The sequence below is a fragment of the Lathyrus oleraceus genome, chromosome 1 (assembly GCF_024323335.1).
Source record: "Lathyrus oleraceus cultivar Zhongwan6 chromosome 1, CAAS_Psat_ZW6_1.0, whole genome shotgun sequence".
NCBI lineage: Eukaryota > Viridiplantae > Streptophyta > Magnoliopsida > Fabales > Fabaceae > Lathyrus > Lathyrus oleraceus.
In genome coordinates, this window is record NC_066579.1 from 254,128,757 (window position 1) to 254,148,199 (window position 19,443).

At 40.1% G+C, this 19,443-nt stretch overlaps 1 protein-coding gene across 1 annotated transcript; it reads right to left on the minus strand.

The window, feature by feature from the left end:
* Positions 1-1,061: 1,061 nt before the first annotated feature.
* Positions 1,062-1,631, minus strand: LOC127102089 (uncharacterized). Its single transcript, XM_051039510.1, has one exon. The coding sequence runs from the start codon at positions 1,629-1,631 to the stop codon at positions 1,062-1,064; it is 570 nt and encodes a 189-aa protein (XP_050895467.1).
* Between the last annotated feature and the right edge of the window lie 17,812 nt (positions 1,632-19,443).

The window sequence follows — 19,443 nt, forward strand, 5'->3', positions numbered from 1 at the left end:
ACTCTGAGTGAAGGGATCTCGATTTCAATTGGTAGGACAGCCTCCATCCCATATACCAACGAGTATGGAGTTGCCCCAATTGATATGCGTACCAAGGTTATGTAATCATGCAGAGCAAAGGGTAACATCTCATGCCAGTCCTTGTATGTCTTGACCATTTTCTAGACGATTCTCTTGATGTTCTTATTAGCTGCTTCTAGAACGTCGTTCATCTTGGACCGGTATGGTGAAGAGTTATGGGGGCTCGATCTTAAATTCTTCGCACAACTCTTTCATCATATTGTTGTTAACATTACCGGCATTGTCAGTGATGATCTTGCTAGGAATTCCATAGCGGCAAATTATCTCTTTCTTGATAAACCTGGTAACCACCTGCCGTGTGAGATTGGCATATAAAGCAGCTTCGACCCATTTCGTGAAGTAATCAATGGCGACCAGGATGAATCAATGACCGTTGGAGGCTTTAGGCTCTATCATCCCAATCATGTCAATACCCCACATGGAAAAAGGCCATGGAGAAGTCAAAACATTCAACGGAGTCGGTGGCACAAAGATCTTGTCACCATATATCTGAAATTTGTGACATCTTCTAACAAAGTTGTAATAGTCAACCTCCATTATCGTCCAGTAATACTGAACCCGAAGAATCTTCTTCGCCATAGCAGGACCTTTCGCATGTACACCCTCGCAACCTTCATGTATGGATTTTATGATCGTACTAGCTTCGTGTCTATCCACGCATCTGAGCAGTACCAAATCTATAACACATCACCGTTTAGGAAGAACTTGGAAGAGAATCTTCTCAGAGCCTTCTTATCAGTAATGGATATACCTTCGGGATATTGTTGTTTCTCCAATAATGTCTTTATGTCATAGAACCAGGGCTTATCATCAGGATCGACCTCGATTTCTAGACAGTGAACTGGTTCGTCTAAGTGGTCAATATGGATAGCTGGTGCTTCATTCTTCCATTTGACTTTGAACATAGACGCCAACGTAGCTAGAGCATCTGCTAATTTATTTTCTTCCCTAGGAATATGATGAAAGGAGATTTCATCAAACTAGGGTACCAGTTTTCTGATATACTCTTTATAAGGTATCAACTTGCTATCCCGAGTCTCCCAATCACCTTTTACCTGACTTATTACCAGAGCTGAATCACCGTATACCTCGAGAATCTTGATCCTTAAGTTGATGGCTTCTTCCAAACCATATATACATGCTTCATATTCTGCCTTATTGTTGGTGCAGTCGAAACACAGTCTACCGATAAATGGAAGGTGGAAACCGGTTGGAGAAGTAATAACAGCGCCTATGCCGCGGCCACGAGCATTGGAAGCACCTCCGAACACGAGCGTCCATCGCGATCCTGGTTCGGGGCCTTCCTCAGGGCTTATCTCGGAGACTGGCATAGTGAAATCTCTGATAAACATGATGTATTCGTTTGGAAAGTCAAACCTCAACGGGTGATAACCTTCGACAGGTAGGTGAGCAAGGTAGTCAGACAGAACACTCCCCTTTATCGCTTTCTGGGTCACATACTGAATATCATACTCGGTAAACAACATTTGCCACTGGGAAATTCTACCAGTAACAACAGGCTTTTCGAAGATATACTTTATTGGATCCATTTTGGATATCAATAAAGTGGTATGGCAAATCATATATTGTCTCAGGCGTCGGGAAGCCCAAGTCAAAGCGCAACAAGTCTTCTCCAAAAGTGAGTATCTAGTCTCACATTCAGTGAATTTCTTGTTGAGATAGTAGATAGCATATTCCTTCTTGCATGTGTTGTCATGCTGATCCAAAACACAACCCATATATTCATCGAGTACGGTGAGGTACTTAATGAGGGGCCTACCAGGAACCTGTGGTACCAGGATCGGTGGCTCTTGCAAGTACTTTTTTATTTTGTCGAATGTCGTTTGGCAATCATCATTCCACACAATCAATTGATTCTTTCTAAACAGTTTGAATATTGGTTTGCAGGTAGCCGTCAAATGTGATATGAATCTGGAGATGTAGTTGAGTCGACCAAGGAAACCTCAAACTTCTTTTTCTATTCGGGGAGATGACATTTCTTGGATGACTCGAACTTTGTCGGGATCAACCTCAATGCCTTTCTGACTGACTATGAAACCCAGGAGTTTACCAGACCGGACCCCAAAAGTGCACTTAGCTGGATTCAGTCGCAACTTAAACTTTTGGAGTCTAACAAACAAATTTCCTCAGGTTCACCAAGTGATCTTCCTCAGTTCTAGATTTGGCAATCATGTCGTCCACATAAACCTCAATCTCTTCATGAATCATGTCTTAAAAGAGGGTTACCATGGCACATTGATATGTTGCCCCTACATTCTTCAAGTCGAACGACATTACTTTGTAGCAGTAAGTTCCCCAAGGTGTGATGAAAGTTCTCTTCTCCATATCTTCTTGTGACATCTTTATCTGATTATACCCGGAGAACCCATCCATGAAGGAAAAGACGGAAAACTGAACTGTAATATTAACCATGACATCACAATGAGGCAAAGGGAAGTCATCCTTCGGACTCGCTTTATTGAGGTCTCAGTAATCTACACACATTCTGACTTTACCATCTTTCTTCGAAATTGGGACGATGTTAGCAACCCACTGTGGATACTCAGAAATGGCCAAAAAGCCAGCATCAAACTACTTCTTAACCTCTTCTTTGATCTTGAGTGCCATGTCGGGTCTAGTCCTTCTGAGCTTTTGCTTGACGGGAGGACATTCAGGTTTGAGTGGCAAGTGATGTTCAAAGATGCTGGTGTCTAACCCTAGCATATCTTGATACGACCAAGCGAAGACGTCAACATACTCGTGCAATAACTCTACCAACTCGAAGTGTACATGCTTGGCAAGAGATGCCCCAACTTTTACTTCCTTTTATCAGTTTCAGAACCCAGATTAATGAAATCCACTGGCTCTTTATACGGTTGAATCTCTTTTTCTTCGTGCTCAAGGAGTCGTGCTAGTTCACTTGGTAATTCACAATCTTCCTCACTATCATCTTCAGCTTGGTTGATTGGAAATCCAGAATTACAGTTGATTCTTGCCATATTGTAATCAATGGTTTTGTTTGCTCTGCATATGATGAGATTATTTTAGTATGCTTTTTAATAAAGTGAAAAAAGGAAAAAATAAATCTTTTGCCATTTCGTTGTTTTTGTAAAAAAGTAAAAATAACTGAAAGAAAAGGGACACAAGTCTTGCATGCAAAAAGTACTTTTTATTTATTCACATAATACTTTTAAACATGGAGGCCCTTACAAGCTATCCTCTCATCTCGGGCGAGGACGAGGGATCGAGAAAACAAAATGCATTACATTTTTTCCGAGTATACTATGGGAATCACGATAGCCGTCTAATTGGGGAGCTTGAACCATAGAGGACATTTGGGCATGAGGCTAGGCGTCTCCGGTTTGCTTCCATTAGATTCTCCAATGACTGCCACAGTATGATCATTTTGAAAGTCGGCGCTGCTGAATTTGACCGGGTTGAACTGCTTCTTCTTTGGGCTTACCTTACCTGCTGATGGGTGATAACCGTTACCAAATATGTCGCGCTTCTCTGCCACATCAACAACTTTACCCCAACCGGGAAGTGGGCCTTTCTCTAATGTCTGCTTGGCGCTACATACTGAAGATAGAACGGTGGCGGATGATGGGTCATGATTGGCGGTAGCAGAACTGACTTCTTCAAATTCTAAATGGTGGAGCGGAATCTCAACAATCCCTTCATCTGTCTTAACATATCTGAATGACGAGTTTGCTAACCAATAGATCTTCTTTACCATACATGATTACCAGTTTATCATCAATCAAGACCTTCAGCCGTTGGTGCAACGTAAAGGTGACTTCCCCAACGGCATGAATCCACGGTCTGCCCAATAAACAACTGTAAGTTGAGTTGATATCCATGACTTAGAAGGTAATGCTGAACTGTTGAGGTCCAACACAAATGGGTAGAACAACTTCCCTAATAACCTGTCTTCGGGAACCATCAAAAGCTCGGACAATCAGTGTGTTGGTCCTCATCTCAGGCCCTTTAAACTATAACTGGCTTAATGTAGCTTTTGGCAATAAATTAAGCGAAGAACCAGTGTCAACAAGGACTCGGGATAGGAGAGAGACTATGCACATGACTGAGATGTGTAGTGCTTTATTATGGGTGTTTCTCTCAGGAGGTAATTCGGCTTCATTAAATCCTAAATACCTACTGGCTGTGATATTCGCAACCACGTCATCAAATTGATCGACCGTGATATCTTGCATCACATGAGCAGTATTGTAAGACCCCAATTTTGTCCCTAAGATCCCTCATAGCATCATAACATTGCATTTGCATTGCCTCAAGGATCATAAGCATCTTGGTTCCCCTTACCTTTGGGTGGGATCCCTTGTGAGTGGTTTGAGATCACCAAGCATGCTTAAATTGTATATCATTTGCTTTTCTCATTTTGTCTATTAACCAAAAGCACAAAAATATGTCACTAACATCTTTTGTTTGTAGCTTGAGCAATCACAAGGTCAAAAGCTTCAAGGAGATCCTTTGTGCAGAGATATGGCCAAGAGAAGATGATAGCAAGCATGGTAATGGTTAACAAATCTCTCATCCATCAAATATGCCTCCCTAGCATCTCAATTCATCATTTTGATCAAAGCAAGTCAAAAGGTTTGAGGTTTGTTCCCCAAAGAAACCCTAATTCATCTATGCACCACAATGCCTTACTCTTGAAGCAACCTCGGCCCATGGTCAAATACAATCAAGTGAAGTTCTTTAATTCATAATTTCATGCATTTTTGAACTTATTTGAGTGTCCTCAATCATCCATTCATCAAGATATGAGTTGTGGACTTGAGAAGTTGATCAGTCAATTCATCTGACTATTTTGAAATGCACTGAGACCTAACTTTTTATGTGTTGGTCAAATGGAGATGATCCCAAAAGCAAACATGTTATTAAGGACAATATTAACAACTTTCATGTTCATCAAAAATTTATTTGAAGCTTGTAAGGCCATCTCCCATTCCAATACATTATAGGTCATTTTGACTAAAACCCTAATTCTGGGTCAACTTCCCAAGGACATAACTCATTCATTTTTTATAATTTTGAGGTGGGATCAAATGCATTGGAAAGATTCAGATGTCTAATTCAAATGTTATGTTTAACAAAATTTCAAAATCTCAAAGGAAATACATGTGATAATGCAAGACATTATAGGTCCTTTTGGACCAAATGCATTAAAAGGCAAAAATGTCCAACTTCAAGTGCCCATAACTCTTTCATCAAAAATCCAAATGATGCAAAATTTAAGTCCATTTTGATTGTCTTGAAGAGATCTACAACTTTGAGGTTGGAGGTTTTTTCATGTGAGGTTTGCATCATCAAAACAGAAGGGCTTGAACATTGGCCAAATTTAGAAACTTTGCCTTTACATGTTTTGCACCTTGCACTCTAAACTCCAATTTCGCCAATTTCCACACTTCAAATGGATTTTTGCCCAACATAACAATTGTTCCTTACATCAAAACCTTTCCAACCATTACTCACATGTTCATGTTTGCATTTGGCAAATGGCATTTTCGAAGAGGGGAAGTTTTTGGTTCAATTATGCATAACACATCAAAACTCCATGCACAAGCCAATTCACTCCAAGCTACGTGTCCAAATCATCTCACATTCATTTCAGATTGCATTTGGCATTGAATTTGGGCCTCTTGCATGATCATACAAGCCCATGCAATGAATATCCAATTCCATGCACACGGATTGAATCACACTTACCTTGCCATTCCATCTATAAACAAGAGCTCCATTCCATTCAAATTTCATCCATGAATCAACCTAAAATGCTGCTGAACTAAAAACCTAACCTCTCACCAAAGGAGCTACTTCACTTTTCTTCATTTTTTTCAGATCTAAAATTCAACTACATCTGGTTGAATCTTTGGATCTAAAGCTCCTAGACCTTCATCCTTTAGTCCATTGATCTTCTGTTTGGCCAAAGGAAGCAAGGAAGCAAGCTCAAATCTCCAGAATCCAAGGTTGCTCTTCAACTGGTTTTTTCTTTGAAACTCACCAATTATTGATCTATTTGCTTGGATTTTGTGTTGGCTGAAGTCCTCTTCATAGAGGCAATTATTTTGTATGCTTAATTATTGAAATCCATGAAGTTCACTTGAACATCACAGAATTTCCATCTCTGATTTCTCTCAATATAGAGATCTAGAGTGGAATTGAGTGATACAGGGATGATGTACATCATCCCAGCTTTCCAATGATGTATAGATCGTGTATTTTGATTAAGTTTTGGTTGTCTGCAATTTTGGCCGGAAAACACAAGCTCACCGGAGAAGACGGTGGTGCTGGCCACCGTCTCCTTTCCAATTTGAATCTGGACCGTTGGATCGAGTTTCCCAGATCTAATCCTGGCCTTCGCTTGTTATGACTTATTTTAAGTCCTTGTGTTACGCGTGGACTTTGGCCTACGCTGGAAGCGCGCTTCTGGAGCGTATGATCTGCCAGCTCAATTAATGAGCTCAGATCTAACGCTCCTTGTTTTTTTGAATTTCTTATTTTCTGATTTTTATTTCTTTTATTTCCATTATTTTCAAAAATTCATATCTTCTTCACTTTAAATCCAAAAATTATGGGACCAATTGCATTCTTCTCCAAATAAATTCTAGTTTCTAATTTTGATTTTTAATATTTTTTATTTTTTCATTTGGTATTTTTTGTGAATTTTCTCTTTTCTGGTTATTTTAAATTCATTTTAAATAGCTTTTGATATTCAAAAAATACAAAAATATTTTCCTAACCTATTTGAATAATGATGAATCCATGAAAAATATTCTCATCAATTTTTAATTGATTTGAGATTTTAGTTCAATTAGGTTATTTTTATTCATTTTTAATTGATTAAAAATCGTTTCTGACTTTTGAAAATGCTGAAATTTTTTGTCAAACTTTGTTTGACCTTGTTGAACTTGGGATAAATCACTTGGACCTTTCAAGGTTGATTTGAAGTGGTTTTGAAGTTTGACCTTTCTTTTATTTTTAATTCAAGTTTATTTAATATTAAAAATGCCAAAAATATTTTGCTTATTGTTTGATCTCCAATCTTCATCTCATTTCTGATTTCTCATTGTTTGACTTTGACTTTCAATGTCATTTGGTCAACACATATGGATTGGTACATTTGATTTCACCTTATGCACTTTATTCTTTCCATTTCCTTTTCCATTATTCATCTCTTTCTTCTTCTTCTTCTTTTTCTTTTTTGATGAATGAGTTAAAGGTTGATAAGTTAGCATTGATTAGGGAGGCTTAATCTTCCTTGATTCAAATCTAATTCATCTTGATCAATTGATCAAATGAATGGCTTTGCATTAAGGATAGGTTGTTTCCTAAATTATGCAAAGGACTTAAACCAATACAAGATCAATTCTCTTCTTCTTTTTGGCATGGCAAGTTGTTGGAACTTAGTTCACTAATCAAGACTTCTAACTTGTGTTGTTGCCTACATTATTATTGATCGGCCTCAGATAGTTGTGACTTCTACATAAGTCCAATTACGATTGCTTAACATAGCGCTAAATTTGCCTTATGGCACACTAACTACTAACACTAACCATTAACAATTAACATTTACTTTTTGCACTTTACTTTTATGCAATTTACTATTCTTGTACATATTATTCATTTGCTTTTTCCTTTGCTCACTTGAGCACATGTTTATGTTAATGCCATTTGCCTTTGCTCACTTGAGCACATGTTTATATTAATGCCACTTGTTTTGATTGTTGTGAACCAAATGCAAAGAATTGGACAAAATGGACTTAGACTTTAGGATCTTCCCTATGCAAATTTGGAGTCAAAGAGCAACTAGGCATTGGGCCTTTAGAGTGCTATAAAAAGTCAAAGAGCAACTAGGCATTGAGCCTTTAGAATGCTTAAGCTTGAAGATGAACATTGAAAGGACCATATTCTAAACTCCCTCTTGTCCATTCTTTGATTGTGTTATAGAACTTTTTGATGTGTGTTTTCTTTGTGCTAGGAGTTCCAACTTGAGCTTAATTGAGGAACCATTACCATGAGCTTCTAAGAGATAGAGATCCAAGATACATTGAGGAGTCTTTCCAAGAGTTCATTTGATTGTTGATTGCTTGAGTTTATGCTTACTTGCTTGCTTATTCCAAAGGATGGAAGCTACTTGGATCATCACTATGATCTCAAGAGAGGAACTCCATTGTGGTTTTGTTTCTTTTCCCTCACCTTTTTGCATTGCTTAGGACTCTAGCCCTTCTTCTTCTTCTCTCCACTCTAACCCAAGCCAAAACTTTTGTGCAAACATCTAACACTTGTTTTCAACATTAGAAACCTAAGCCTTATGCTTTTAATTTTCAAACCTTCTTTTCATAATACTTATTCTGAATTGAACCTTTAAGTCAACTATGACCACCTTGTATATACTTCTAATTGGTGAATATAACCTATTCAAATGTGTTCTTGTGGTTTCAATGGCCACTCTTTCTAATCAAAACTTTTTCATAACCTTTAGCTATTAGGTTTGAGTTATCTTTGTGGTAGATGTAATACTCACCTATATCCTTAGTGATGGACAATGAGTCTTCCATGCTTATTATAGGGTTAACCCCTCACTAGCATGTTGAAGCTATCCTCACATGGTGGATTTGTGGTTTTAGGTTGAGTTTTCTCCCTTGGATAACAAAAGACCTTAAGGCTTTTGGACCAATCAATTCACCCACTTGTTTTTGAGATTTTTACCCCGAACTACGAGGTTTTGATCCTAATCTTTTTTAAGATGGTACGTAGGCAATGGGTTCATCCATCCAAACACAAAAATGTAAATAACTCGTATATTCTCTTCTCATCTCTTCAATCATGTTTGCACAAACAAATTTTCACAAAATACCAACCTTACAACAAATATGAAAAGGGCTCCCTAGAAGTACCTAGGATGTTTTGGGTGCCTAACACCTTCCCATTGCATAACCAACCCCCTTACCCAGATCTCTGACTCTCTTTTACTAGTTTTTGATTCGATAAAACTTTTAGGTTTTTGTTCGCTTTCTAACCATTCCTTTGGATAAATAGAAGTGCGGTGGCGACTCGACTTGTATGATTTACCTTGGATTTAGTCAATATCTCTAATGGTAACGAATACCCCGCTACAGAAAAGTGGCGACTCTGCTGGGGAATCTATTTTGCCCAGTGGGTTTTGCCTACTTTTCATACTTGTTGTGTTGTATTATTTTGTGACATATTTTTGTGCAATTTGGGATTACTGTATTGTATGTAATGATTGAATTGTTTGAATATTAATTCCTTGTATGTTTGGTGATCTTTGTGAGATGAGTTCTATACCCGGACTCGAGTGCACTTAAGATAGGAGAATGGCATAGTCTTATTGACTTGTGTGGAGTTATTCCTTAGCAAGTTGACTTGCAAGTCCATTCACTTGGTGGAGGTCATGTTGGGATCAATAATGTCACACGAGTAGTTGTGGTTAGACATTACTCTTCCCAATATGGACCTAAGAAGCCAAGGACCTTAGTTTACCAAGCCCATCTTGGCCTATTCTTAGGATGTAGTGCGAAGGTCATTTGAATGTAAGATTTGATACGATTGTTACGCGATACTACACTCATAAGAGTCTCTCTTGAGAATATTTTTGGAATACGAGTAGTTGTTTATCCGATAATATCCGAAAGATGGTATGATGACTATGGGAACCTCTTGTAGAACATGTTTGGCAGGTTCAAGCCCTAGTACACTCCCTTTTGGTGGTTCTTAACCGAGACTCCATGCTCGTGGCTTGCAACAAACCCTTGATTCATGGTTGATTTGTTCATGTATCCTTAATATCAATGGAACTTGGGTGTTGATAAGGTGTAAACCATAATCCACCAAAATGGATGATTGATATTAAGGATAATATGATCTATCCCATGACCTTTGTTTGGTGTGCTTTGCTTGATCCTTAAGTGTGATTGTTGCATTCATGCATTCATGCATCCATTTGCATCCATATCATCAATAATGAAGAAAATTTTCAAGGAACTTAAGGGGTTTATTTGTAAATTTTCAGACATGGAAAGACAAAGAAGGAATACAAAGAAGTACAGTTTCAGACAACCAGATTTGAAAGAGTTAAGGAATTTGACATCCTATGTATTAGATCCTTTGGGTTTCAAGGCTCATTTTGGGAAGCTTCTTCCTCTTCTGACTACTTAGGTGGATGAAGGATTGATGAGTGTATTGGTGCAGTTTTATGATCCCTTGTACCGTTGCTTCACGTTTCCGGACTTCCAGCTTTTGCCTACACTTGAGGAGTATGCCTACCTTGTGGGTATACCTATTCTATACCAGTTGTCATTCAGTGGCTGGGAGAGTATTCCTATTTCTCAAGAGATAGCAGACATGTTGCATATAGATGAATATCTGGTTGGTGCTCATATGACTACCAAAGGTGGAATTCAAGGTCTCCCCTCTGAGTTCCTCATTGCTCAAGCTACTGTATATGGGAAGGCCATGAGTGAGGACGCCTTTGAAGCCATATTTGTACTTCTCACCTATGGGTTAGTGTTGTTCCCCAACATCGACAATTTTGTGGATGTGAACACTATTAGGATTTTCTCTACTCTTAATCCCGTTCTGACTCTGTTGGGTGACACTTATTTTTCTTTGCATATGAGGAATGCAAAGGGTGGTGGTGCTATTGTATGATGTTTGCCTTTGTTGTATAAGTGGTTTATTTCTCACTTACCACAGACGGTCGCCTTCAAGGAGAACAAGGGATGTCTACGGTGGTCCACGAGACTCATGTCTCTCACTAATGATGATATCTCTTGGTACAACCGTGTGTATGATGGTGTGCAGATTATCGACTCTTGTGGCTAATTCTCCAATGTACCTCTTCTTGGTACATGTGGTGGGATTAACTACAACCCTGTTTTGGCACGTCGTCAGCTTGGGTTCCCCCTAAAGGATAAACCTAATAACATTCTGTTAGAGGGTGTGTTCTTTCAGGAGGGTAAAGATCCCCAAAGCTTGAAGGGCAGAATGGTCCGCGCTTGGCGCAAGATTCATAGGAAAGGAAGGAAAGAGTTGGGTCCTAAGAATTGTGTTGCTATGGAGCCTTACACTGCTTGGGTTAGGAAGAGAGCGTCTGAGTATCTCATGCCTTACAAGTATCCAAGACCTACACCTTTAGTTATGGCTGGGCCTTCAACCCTCCCTGACCAAGGAGTAGAGGAGTTGAGAGACGAAGACCGATCACGTGCTTGGATCCGTGAAAGAGAGGAGTTGCTTCAGCAGATTAAGGAGAAGGATGCTTTGATAGAGTTCCTCGAACATCAGGTTATTGATGATCCTGACGATGCATGGACTTCTCTACTTCCTCAGTCTTCCAGGTTTTGGAAAAGGAAGTACGATCGACTCGCCAAGGAGAAGGCAGATATGGAGGCAGCTTACGAAAGGGAGGTGAAGAGACTTCGTGCATCCTATCTTCCTGTGTCCCGAGCTTTAGATGATTGTTTCTAGGGATCCATAGGATGATTATTTTCCTTTTCTCTTGTATATGGTTACTAATGCTGTGCTTCTTTGGTGTAAAATATTTCCCAGATATTATGTTTCCATATAAAAGTGTTTAATATTTCCAAAATTTGCAAATAGAACCCTAAAACTCCTTTGAAATAAAAAAAAAACAAATCATGTGCACAAGCATTGCATGCATCATGTGCATAAGCAGGTTTTGTTCCCGGCTTCTTGTCCTATGCTCTAACTCTGTGTTCTTCATTTATTTTGAAGACAAGCTGACTCACCGGTACTACACCAGAGCCAACATTTCAAGACTGGTGGATCATTTGGAACAAGAGAACCGCGAGCTGAAAGAGGAAGTGGCCAGATTAAGTGCCTTGATGGAGTCATTCATGGCTGCCCAAAGTCAGTCTTCTCCGACACCTTCAACTCCTCCCCAGAGGACAGTCATCTCTGAGATTATCTCCTCGATTGTGCCTGCAGCCAGTGCATACTTTGCTCTAACGGCCATGCCAGTCGGATTCCCGTGGGGGATGCCTCCCAATTTCATGCCCGAGGGTCCTGCTCCCACCTTTGCTTCTATGCCGGCATCTAGCCCGGTCCTTGCTATTCCTCCTCCTGTCGTGCATACTCTGCCCAGAGTAGACGACACCATATATCATTCTGAGCCGTCTGAGGGCCCAGATGTCTATGAGAAGATGGACGCTATGAACGATCAATTTCTTGAGCTTCGCAAGGAATTGAAAACTCTCAGAGGAAAGGATCTTTTCGGCAAGTCTGCTGCCGAACTCTGCTTGGTTCCTAATGTGAAGATCCCTGTGAAATTCAAGGTCCCTGACTTTGAAAAATACAAGGGAAATACTTGCCCTCTCAGGCACCTGGTCATGTATGCCAGGAAAATGTCGACTCAGACCGACAATGACCAATTGCTCATCCACTACTTTCAGGACAGTTTGTCCGGTGCTGCTCTGCGTTGGTACATGGGTTTAAACAGTGCGAACATCCGATCCTTCAACGATCTTGGCGAGGCCTTCGTCAAGCAATACAAGTACAATATGGATATGGCTCCCGATAGGGATCAATTGAGGGCTATGTCCCAGAAGGACAAGGAAACATTCAAAGAATACGCCCAGAGGTGACGAGAAGTAGCAGCACAGATCGTGCCCCCGCTGGAAGAGAAAGAGATGACTAAGATCTTTTTGAAGACCTTGAGTTCTTTTTATTATGAGCTGATGATTGCTAGCGCTCCTTCTGACTTCACCGAGATGGTGAATATGGGGATGCGTCTAGAAGAAGGGGTTAGGGAAGGGCGTCTAACAAGAGAGGAAGGCCCTTCTGCCAAACGTTATGGGGCATTTGCAAAAAAGAAGGATGGAGAGGCACATGCTGTGACCTCCCATGTGAAACCAAGAAGACCCTCTGTGAGGAGGAAGACCGTGCGTCCCGCTGGTAACCAGCACCAGGTGGCTAACATAGCACCTGCCTTCAGAGATAATCAGCAGTATCAGCAACATAACAACAATCAGCAACCACATCCGTAATATCAACAACAACAGCACCGTCCGCAACAGCAGGCCTACCAGCCTCGAAATAGTAATCAAACCAGCACAAGTTACGAGAGGAAAAGGGTCGCCTTCGATCCTATTCCGATGACGTATGCAGAGTTATATCCCTCTTTGATAAAGAGGAAGTTGATTACTCCGCGAGACCCACCGGCTATACCTACTAACCCCTGTCGCATCCGCGAAAAACAACCGGCGGGCTGAAACAAAACACAACACAGAGCCGCCACTGCGCGTTATTTATCCCAAGATAGGGAAAGGAAACGCTCAGAGAAACCTGGAAAAAGCATGGTCTCGCGACCAAAGAGAAAGGGTAAGGGAGTCGGTTACGCAAGGGGAAGGTATTAGCACCCCTCACGTCCGTCGTACTCGACGGGATCCACGCTCTAAGAAAAGAAAAGGTTGCTAAAACACCATACACACACACACCGAAGACAACACAGGTGGGGTTAAGGGGGAGAGAGCTCGATAGGACGTCGCATCCTATGCCTACGTATCTCGTCTGGAACGAGAATCAGAGTTGCCGTAGTTCGGCTTACGCACGCCAAACAAGCAAACAAACACACCGGCAAACATGGAGCCTGAATGCCAATCACTGGACTTACATCAGCATCCGAACCAAACACACAATCAGAAGGCAAACGTGGAGCCCGACCGCCAATCACTGGACTTACGTCGGCATCCGAACCAAAACACATGCTAGAAGATAACAAGCAAACACACACAAAAAGAAAAAAAAGTGCCCGGAGAGACCTCGCGCGGTCTCCTGCCTACATACCTCGTCTAGAACGAGGATCAGGGCGATGTAGTTCCCCCGAAAGGGAAAGAAAGTCTAGCCAGAAACCAAGGGAAGACACACTACCAGGGAGCTGTACTCGAGCCTAGTAATGTCATGCATCATTGCCCTACGTTGAGGTTTCTACCTACTTGCACAACTGCAAGCTAATCCTATCCAGGAAGAAAGCAAGCATACAAGCATACAAGCAAACAGAGCAAACAAATATTCACAAAGCACACACTATAACCAGTCAAGTGGGCTCAAACAATGGGTTTGACTGCCGAAGCAAGTCATCTGTACATGGGTAGTATTCGCTCTTAACCTTGCCATTGCGGGGCTAAGGTGAAGCAGATGAAGGGTGAGTGAAGATTAGACTTCATAGCTCTTATCCCTGACCAGGGAGAGCTTCAGACAAAGGAGCGTGGGTCCAGAATGGAGGGACCCTTCTATGCTCAAGACTCTGACTCGATTGTGCAACAGCACAAGATCTTGGGTTTGTGTCCCAATGCATCAACACACAGCCGTGTGAGCAGAGGGACGACTCAACAGAATAGTGGGGGATAGATTGCATATCCCTTGGCTTCCACCAATTGCCTCATAGAGGTCTTTACCTGCTTGGGCACAAATGTAAACAACCACAAACATCGCCTCTTAAGGAGGACTTCAGACAGTTTCCTGGCCAAGTAACAGGCCAGGTCTTCCAGACTACATGAAGAATAGAAGTCCTACCTCAAGTGGTTTAAAAACCAAGCAGCAGCAAGCAAGTTCTTAAAGAACTGTAAGCGACTAAATGTACCTGAAATCAATCAAGTATCATCAGTACTCAGACAAACCAACAGTAAACAGCAAATGTTAATCTATACAGACAACACAAGTCAATGCACACAAGTGCAAGCTATAAGCTCAAGCTCAAGCTTCAATCCCTACAAAACAAAGTCATGTTAGTAGACAATATTAAACAAATTCAATTTTTGCAACTTGCATTTATTTCTTTAAGCCTTTTGCCTTTTAACCTGAAAATCCACACCAAATGTGAGAAACTAGACCTCTAGGCCAAGCCTAGGGTCCAAAAGGGAGAAAAAAATCTAAACAGCAAGCAAAACCAATCCAAAATCAAATTAAAACAAATCAAAAGCAAATGCAATTGGTCCCATGCTCATACCATTCACCATCATCATTTCATGCACAATTTAACATCAATCATGCAATTTGCAACTTCACATGACCAAACAGAACTATCTCACTCAAAAGCATACCAAAACAATTCCAAAAATCCTCAAATAATTCACACCTAAACAGGACATATTCAATGTATGGCATGTCAATTTTCAGCTCAATTGGACAAAAGAAAGTATGTCAATGAAAATCAAGAAATCCAGACACAATTATTCAAGCCAAACCAAGACATTCAAGCAAGCATCCACTTCAAAAATTCATAAAACAGTGACAACATATTAGAAATTAATGGGACCAAAACTATGATGTCCTATAATGTGTCTACAATCCACATATCAAATTTCATCTTCATCCAATACCATATGAGAATTTCACAAAAGAAATACAAACATGTGTCACACAATGTTGCAAAATGAACCAACAGTGAAGAAAATTATCAATCAAATGGAAAATGCCATAGAAAAATCCAGAACAATTCACATGTTATCTTGACATAACAATGATCATTCATGCAAAAAATTGGCTCAATCAAACAATCCTAGGTCATGCAAATAAAATCAGAAAGTTGACCTAACTTGGTGTGACACAAATTGTCACACCTTACTTCAAAAAATCATATCTAATTAACCAGGTATCCAAAATTCACAAACTCTACATGAAAATCACCATCAACATGTCCAGAACAAGCACAAAAATTTTCATTCATTTCTTTACAAGTATGAGCATTTCATGATGGTTTTGGCAAAGCATACATAAATGTGACACATTCCACAAACCCTAGGCTCATTATTTTTCCATTCATGCAAAAAATTCCAAAAAATATCCATTAAATTCTACACATTCTTATGAGAAAAATGCAAAAAATTGCACTCAATTTGGATAGAAAATGAATGAGATATCAATTTTTAAAGATTTGTAACCAAAAATGAAAATAAAAAGAAAAAGAAATAAGAATAATTATTTATTAAATGGCGCCAGTGGCATTTTTGAAAATATCTTGAACTTCACCAAAACGGCGCCGTTTTGAGCTTGGAAATGAAATAATTTCATTGGCTGGAAGCGGCGGTAAACAGCAGTTTGAAAAGGCAAAGGAAAAAAATGGATCAAACACCTATTGTTCATCACTTTTACTCAAACAAATTTCCAGAAACCTCAAGAACGCATGAACATCGAATTTCAACAAAAATTCACAAGCCTATAGTCATTGGAAAGGTCTAAGTGCCAGGATCATGGATATGTCATCTAAATGGCCTAATTCTCACTGTAGCTCACGGATCGAGCGCTTTAGGTTTTGACATCCAATCTTAAAATCAAGATATCTTGCTCTACAGTTCATCATTTCAAAAACTACATCTAGCACGATCATCTACATGGAAAGCACTATAGAACGCATATCACAATTCACAAAATGATGAGATTCGAAATCACACCTTAAATTGGAGACAGTGTTGAATCTTGAGGTTTCTGCGCGTGATTCCTTGAAACAGGTGAAGATTGAAGCTCAGCAAGGTAGTTGGAATGATCAGGTAAGCTCAAGGTTGCTTCTATTGGAAGAAAATGCAATTTGCCATTGATGCACCAAGAATGAACAGTTGAGATTCGTGATGGTTATGGAGATGCTTTCTCAAAACAGTTGAAGATCCATGTTCATAGAGCACACAGCAAAAAGAATCACTCGAATTGATGAAGAATTGAAGGAGTTTGGATGAATTTTGTTCTTGAAGGTTCTTGATGAATTTGGAGAATTGGAGGGAAAAGTTGTTAGAGTTTCTTGTGATTTGTGATTCTCATCCAAATTCAGTTATGATTAAGTTTAAATACTTCCACTTAATCCACCTCCTTAATCTCCAATTAACAAAAATGAATTGTAATTAGCATAAATGCAATTTTCAAAGCAAGGGCAAAAATGTCTTTTCACCCTGGGGCCCATGACAGCTGTATGACAGCTCACACACTCTCCAAATTCCATTTGTGATGTGTTGCAACTTGTCTCATGGCAATTGGTTTTATATTTTTCAATTTCACTATGCTATGCCACAAAATGCATTTTAAGTGCAAGTTTAAAAATGGCCTAACCAAATATTGGACCTCGGAAGTTTATGACAATTCAAACCATTTCTAATTTGCATTTGTGAGGTGTTGCAAAAATCCCCATACCAAAATTCCCATTATTTCTCAACTTGGACCATTTTGCCCTTGGATTTTTAACTATACACTTGAAAATTGACTTTTTGCATTGACCATTTTTTATGAATTCCAATTATGCACCATGAAAGTACATGTCAAATGGAGTTTGCACATAAAAAGATCACTCAATTTGGACACTCCATGTGGAAGTTATGCCACTTTGATTATGGGTCATTTTTGAAATTGAATGGACCATAACTTGCCAACCATACATGAGAAATTCAAGTTCTTGGACTTTTTGGAAAGGTGAGACCAAGATCTACAACTTTCATGTTGAACAAATTTTCATTTGAAGCTTCCTTGGACATGTAATTTTGAGGTCAAAAACTTTCCATTTTTGGAAACTTCCATTATAAGTCACTTTCTATTTTTGGCAATTTTTGTCCTGACTTTATTTTCTTCATTCTTGAGCTTTGACATGTCAAATAACACTTGTTTCAACATGAATGAAGTGTATCCAACTCTCTCCCACCTCCAAATCCATTAAATCATGCACAGTTGACCACAGTTGACTTTTTCAACTAATAGATGAATTTGGCAATGCACTGATCAATATGAGCCCCAATCTTCTGATGAAATGGCTCAAGGATGAAACCCTAGCCTCCATAAGCTCATTACAATCATGAAATGATCCCCATATCCATCATAGACCCCATCTCCTTGCTATGCCCTGATTGGCCCAATGCAACTGATTAGGGTTGACCAGTGGTCAAAACCCTAATCTCAAGGAATATGATCAACCACTTGATGATGACAAACCATGATGATGATGATGAATCATTTCAATCAAAATGAAGATCAATCTCCTTTGAGAATCACAAAACCCTAATTTGGACCTCCACATCCTCAGATGATTAATGACCAGTCCAATGAAACCCCAGCTTGCACCATGACCTCTTCATCTTCTGATCAAGACTTGGGAGGATGACTTGCACAATGTGACCACATGATATGCAATATGCAATGCCTAATGACCTAAAATTATATGCAATATGTTAAGCTAGTCCCAAGAGAGGAGGGCAAATTTTGAGGTGTTACAACCCCTAGTGGTGGTATAAGCCTGAATTACACTGTGTTTACCATTCTGGTGCTCCCGGCCATGACATGGAGAATTGCTACCCTTTGAAGACCAAAGTTCAAGACCTTGTGAGGTGTGGCATTCTGTGTTTCGAGGATGTAAGTCCTAACGTGAAGAAGAACCCATTGCCCGAGCATGGGAAGTCTGTCAACATGGTCCAGGGCTACCCTGGCAAGTACAAAGTCAAATACGTCAGTCATATTCGACAATCTCTGGTCGAGATGCATCGTTTGCTATGTTATTATAGTCATTATGAGCATGACCACGATAGATGCCGAGTCTGTTCTGTTAATCAAAGAGGTTGTCGCCAGGTGCGCAAAGATGTTCAAGAAATGCTGGATGAAGGAGTTATTGAGATCCTTCAAAACAGAAATGTTGACGAAGACACTGATGAGGTCAACGTAATTTCTCTAGTATTCCGGATCCCCGAGCCTGTTATTATCAAGTATGATGGTAGCAAGCAGAAGGTTTCTCCCGCATTAACCATCAAGCCAGTCGGACCGATACCGTACTCTTCTGAAAAGGCGGTCCCCTATCGCTACAATGTTGCCGTGGTAGAAAATGGGAAAGAGGTGTCCTTTCCATCCTCATCTATTGTTAACATTGACGACGTTAGTGGTTTGACCCGTAGCGGTCGTGTATTTTCAGCACCTTCAAAGCCTCAAGCTAATACTGATCCTGATGAACGCCCGATTGGGAATGCTGTGAGCACTCTGAATCCGGCACTTGTTGCTAAGTCCTCCTCCACATTGAGAACTCCTGCTTCTGTTGGCCCAAGCAACAATATGAAAGAAGACTGCGATGAGATGCTCAAGCTCATCAAAGGGAGCGAATACAATGTTGTAGACCAACTTCTACAAACGCCATCCAAGATATCTATGTTATCATTGCTTTTGAATTCAGAACCACACCGAGAGGCTCTGCAGAAGGTGTTGGATGTGGCATACGTGGATCACGATGTCACGATAGAACAATTCGATAGCATTGTTGCAAACATTACTGCTTGTAACAACTTGAGCTTTTGTGACTCTGATCTCCCCGAGGAGGGAAGAGACCACAACTTGGCATTACAT

Coding starts and splice junctions, on each gene's coding strand:
- LOC127102089 (XM_051039510.1), bottom strand. CDS start 1,631: ATGGATCCAATAAAGTATATCTTCGAAAAGCCTGTTGTTACTGGTAGA.